The sequence below is a fragment of the Solanum stenotomum genome, chromosome 2, assembly GCF_019186545.1.
Source record: "Solanum stenotomum isolate F172 chromosome 2, ASM1918654v1, whole genome shotgun sequence".
Taxonomy (NCBI): domain Eukaryota; kingdom Viridiplantae; phylum Streptophyta; class Magnoliopsida; order Solanales; family Solanaceae; genus Solanum; species Solanum stenotomum.
Genome location: NC_064283.1, coordinates 9,257,493 through 9,262,609, shown reverse-complemented (window position 1 = coordinate 9,262,609; position 5,117 = coordinate 9,257,493). Strand labels below are relative to the sequence as shown.

The 5,117-nt window shown below is 29.4% G+C and overlaps 1 protein-coding gene across 1 annotated transcript; it reads right to left on the bottom strand.

Annotated features, from left to right (window-relative positions):
• Window positions 1–252: 252 nt before the first annotated feature.
• On the bottom strand, window positions 253–882 carry LOC125856590 (uncharacterized). The gene has a single exon (XM_049536177.1). The coding sequence runs from the start codon at window positions 880–882 to the stop codon at window positions 298–300; it is 585 nt and encodes a 194-aa protein (XP_049392134.1). The 3' UTR covers window positions 253–297.
• Between the last annotated feature and the right edge of the window lie 4,235 nt (window positions 883–5,117).

The window sequence follows — 5,117 nt, the reverse complement described above, 5'->3', positions numbered from 1 at the left end:
CCTTAAAAAGAATAAAACTAATTTTTAACAAGCTAAACAATGTTTTTTTTTCTCCAAAAAAAGCCACACCAAACACGCACATAGTCCACTAAGAAAAACATTAGAAATGCAGCATAAAGGGATCATTAAATTAAACAAACAAAAAAAAAATTGACATTCAAAAAAGAATTTAAAATTCAATAAAATCCCAACAAAAATTTTCCTTTTGAGCTAAATAAATAAAAACAATTTAAAACCTAAAGAAAAGCCTCAAATATATGAAAAATCCCATCAATTTCTCATAAAGAGAAGTTTTGCTTATGTATGAACTGGCCTTATCGCCGGCGCCGCCACACCAAACGTACACAAACTCGAACACTTCACTCCTCCGCTTCCACCGCCGCCGATCACCGCACCACCACCACCATTAACCAATGCCGATTCACTCTCCTCCGGCGCCGTCCGATCAATCTCCCCTTGATCACAACCATCCTTTTCAACCACATCGCCTCCATCAGCAGCATCGTCGTCATCATCTGAATCACCAACGTCGTCGTTTAACGGAATGAGATTCAGCATTAACCTTCCTTCAGTACGGTGAGTCTCGAAATACTCAAATCGCTTCACTTTCTCCTCTTTGATAATCAATCGTCCATCAGATGTATGATACCTCTTCATCACCCACGGCATTTGCGAAGACGGAACATTCTCCGTCTTCGCAAGCCCTGGGATCGGCGGCGGATATTCCCTCTCAATTTTCACTTTCTTCTTCTCTCTCCTTAATCCAAAAACTCCTTCTCCACCGCCGCTGGTGCAGCTGAACCACCCATAAGTTCCCAATTTTGAATCGAAAATCAATTCAACACCGCCATCAACACTACCAACTGATTTTGATTTCTCCATGGTAGAAATTTGGGAGTTTTTTGCATGGCATGGGGGATGGAGAAAAAATGTGAAGAAGAGAGTGAGTATATATAGGGGGTGGGGTAGGTGGGGTACGGTTGGGGTAAAGAAAAAGAATATATTGAAGAAAGGGAAAACAGAGATTTTAATTTGGCAGTGACAGCTAATACTTTGCTCATACAATCTCCGGGGATTGGGTTATTCATTTAAGGGATTTATTTTTTAAAAAATTCAGATGGTAAAAAAAAACAAACTAAAATTTAGCACCTAATCCCATAATTTACTCAAGGTAAATAACAAAACTTACTATTTAAAGGGTTTAAATATTCCATTTTAAGAAAAAAAGATACAAAGTCACTAGTCTTGTAAAAAAAAAGTTTAGTTAATGTATGTTTTCACTCTAATTAATTTTACTTACCAAGCTAGATTAATGTGATAATATTTACCTACCATCCTACTCATTTAACAGATAAGGATGACTAAAATCATCAGGTTATTGAATTACTTGACAATTGAAATTAAAGTAAGTTTACTACTATTAAGGTAAGTATTCTTTTTTTCCACCACTGTCCTTTGTTTTTAATGAATAAGAAAAAAAATTAGTCATAAGTCAAAGATTTATTAACACGCATTTGACAATATAATGATATCACTAACCTTAATCATATTTCATTATTACATAATATAAAAAGGAGTATCTGAAATTAAAAATGTACACTTGGATTCACTTTATAGTCTCATAATAATTAAATTGAAGGAGTTCTAGCAAAACAACCTTAGTAGATAATTTAATAAAAAAAAGTTGGAAAATATCTTGGAACTGCTAACTTTTAACTTTTATAATGAGATGTCAATGATTGATGATAGTGTAGTTCTAGCATCTTTAGGATTATTTTTTTAAATTATACTATTATTATTATTATACTTCTGGTAATGCTAAATGACCAGAAAATTTGACTAGAAATTTAAAAAAATTATAATATTTTTTTAATTTTAAAATAAATTAATCTTTTTTTCATTTTTTTAATTAAAAAGTATTAAAGTTAAAAGGGTAAAAATGATTTAAAAAGTAAAACAACATAAGTAAAATACCATTCTGGCCAAATTTTCTGGCCAAAAAGTTTTTTCCTATACTTATTACTCCCTTCGTTTCAAAAAGAGTGGCCTAGTTTGACTTGGCACTGAGTTTACGAAAATTTTAAAAAAAACTTTTGAATCTTGTGGTCCTAAATTAAAGTTATGTTAAATGTACAAAACTGTTCTTTAATCTTGTGGCCGCATGCCATTTGAAAAGCTGAAATTAAAATGTTACCAAAAAAAGAAAGAGGTCATTCATTTTGAAATAGACTAAAAAGGAAAGGGTGTCATTCTTTTTTAAAGAGAGAAAGTATATTTTTTTTAAAGTACGAAGAATTAAGACATGGGGTTTGGGGTAGTTTTGTTCTATGTAAATTAAAGGAAGAAAGAGGAAATTTAGCGGGCGTTTGGACATAAAAATTATGAAATTTAGAAGAAATAGAAATATTTTTATTTTTTAATTTGTTTGACTTACTTTAATTAGGCACGAAATTTAAGAAAAAAAATTGAATCTTATAATTAATTAAATATACTAAAATGTTTATTAATTTTATAATTTTAAACAGATAGAAAAAAATTAAAATTGAAAAGTTTATTAAAAAAAAAGGAAAAAAATCAATTTAAAAAAAACGGATTAAAAAGAAAAGTAGCTCACTTCAAACAGAAAAAAAAGAGTAGTATATATCTTTTTTCATCCATGGCCAAATGAGCATTAATAATAATAATATATATAATATATGGTTTTATATATTTGGCAGAATGGGTTGATTTAGGTGGCATGTCAGTGTACACCTAGCCATGTAGGTTTACACGTGGTTGGCACGTGTACAAACACCTTCTTGGCCTTATTGTAGGACCCCAACTACTTCTACTATCATCCCATTAGATGCGTTGGTTTTATGTTTTTCATATCCATCTTTTGAGTTTCGATTAATTCAAATTTATCTTAAAAAAATAATAATTTGAGGGTATGTGCATGTTATTCTCACAATTGATACACCAAAAAAGAACTGCAGAGGTACTGATTATCTGATGGTCTGAAAGGTTTTGTTCGTGCACACATTAGATGGCAATTTCAGAATTATTGAATATATATATATCAGAATCTAATGCTTTAAAGAAAATGGAAAATACTGAATATTGTTCATTTGTTTGTATATATTTCTCAGATTACGTGTAACCTCGTGAAAATATTCTTTCAATTTTAATTTTTGAAAAATATAATATGAAAATTAATATATATGTGTGTGTGTGTGTTGAGAAGAAGATATAGTTAGAAACTATATACATTGTCGATATGTGATATTTTTGTATCATCGATCACCTTTATATGTTATGCCAGATTATTTTATTTTATTTTTAAGTAATTTATCTTATTTTCAGTATTCAATATCTACAACTATTATTTTACAATTTTTAAATTTATTCCCAACTCACTCAACAAAGATTGTTCCAAAACAGTACCTTAACTATCCGCCAAATAAGAGATAATAAATTTCGATATAAAATATAAATTTATTTTATTTTGTGTTTGATTATATTAAAATTATTTATGTTATTTTTATATCACACTTTACATGGGATAATAATTTCGAAATTGCTAATCTCATAAACCAACAAATGAGGTATTTCCTTCTTTCTCAAAACTCTTGTCTTGTAAAAAAGTTGAGATTAAAATTGAAAACAATTTTTAAAAATCGAAATCGATCGTGTTATATTCGTATAAATCATTGTTTATGATGAACCAGGCATCTATCAATAAAAAAGTACTAAATAATTTTGTTACTAAATAATTTTGGTTTCAATATAACTTATTCACAAAAGTCAAGGACCCTTTATATCATTCTTTTAATTAATTCCAACACACATTTCAGCTGAACTCGACAGCTTTTGTTTTCCGTTTTTGGTTTCTTCAGAAAAGTTTTTTATAACTGATTTAATCATAAGCAAACAATCATTAGGGGATATTTTATTAAATAAAATGCAAGTTCCATGGGCGAGAAAATGACAAAATGGTCCCATTAATTAGGTTCAAAAAATATTTATGCATGCATTGAAAGTCTGGCGGAGATGATTAGATAGCATATGACAGTTTCAGTTTATTGATAATATGAGTTTAGATAGGAGGTTGTGGATACCACATATTAGGATAGGAGGTTAATAGATAATGGTATATTGTCGTAGGGGTAGTATTGCTCATGTAATTTCTTATCTTTTCATTTTGTCATTATTATGATGTTTCTTGTACTTCGACTATCATATTATTTTATTGTAGTTACTGTGATGGTTTCACTTCTATTTATTCTCTTTCTAGACTGCTGTAGACTACTTTTCATAATGATATGTCAATATAAAGATGGTAAGTATTATAAAAAGGATTGATTGTATTACTCCAATTTTGGAGGAGGTAATATATAAAGTATTCTAGTCAGACTTGAACGGATTATCTGGCACAAAACTTGGAAAAGATGATTATTTAATTAATTAATTTTTCTAAGTTAATAATTTCATAATCTATGACGAGATCCCAACAAAGATCATCTCCAAGACAAGCCAAATAAAGCTCTCATATTATTCTTAATTTTAATCCCAACACATTTCAGCTTTACTCCACAACATTTTTTCTTTTCTTTTTTTGAGGTCACTTAATTTTTTTTAAAAGGGCTCTTTATAACTAAAGTAATCATAAGCAAAAAAAAAAAAGTCCATGAGCTCTGCTAGGTGTTGTAATGTTTCAACCAAAATACAAATTATTAAGGTGACAATAGCTAATTAACTAATTGGATGAATTACGTAAACAACTAATTCACGGGATTAACTATAGAAAAGATATAAGATTACTCTAATTCTGGAGGAAGTAGTATTTATATTGCAATTGTCTAGTCAGAGACTTAATCTAACGGGTTATCTGGCACTAAACTTGGAATATGGAAATTTGGCACCGATTATTAACAGTCATAAATGACATGAAATAACATTACTATGAAAAAATTGGAACTAAATTGTCAATTCTAGGGATGTCAAATGGACGGACTGGGTTACATTTGAAAATGTCATAAAATAGATTGAGTTAATTAATGAACAGATTATTGACTCGCTTAAATGTTATTTGAGTGATCTTTACTTAACCAACAACACCACTCTTTCGGAAAAAGAAA

Excerpts from the sequence above, each read along its gene's own strand:
- LOC125856590 (XM_049536177.1), bottom strand. The coding sequence starts at position 882 with ATGGAGAAATCAAAATCAGTTGGTAGTGTTGATGGCGGTGTTGAATTG.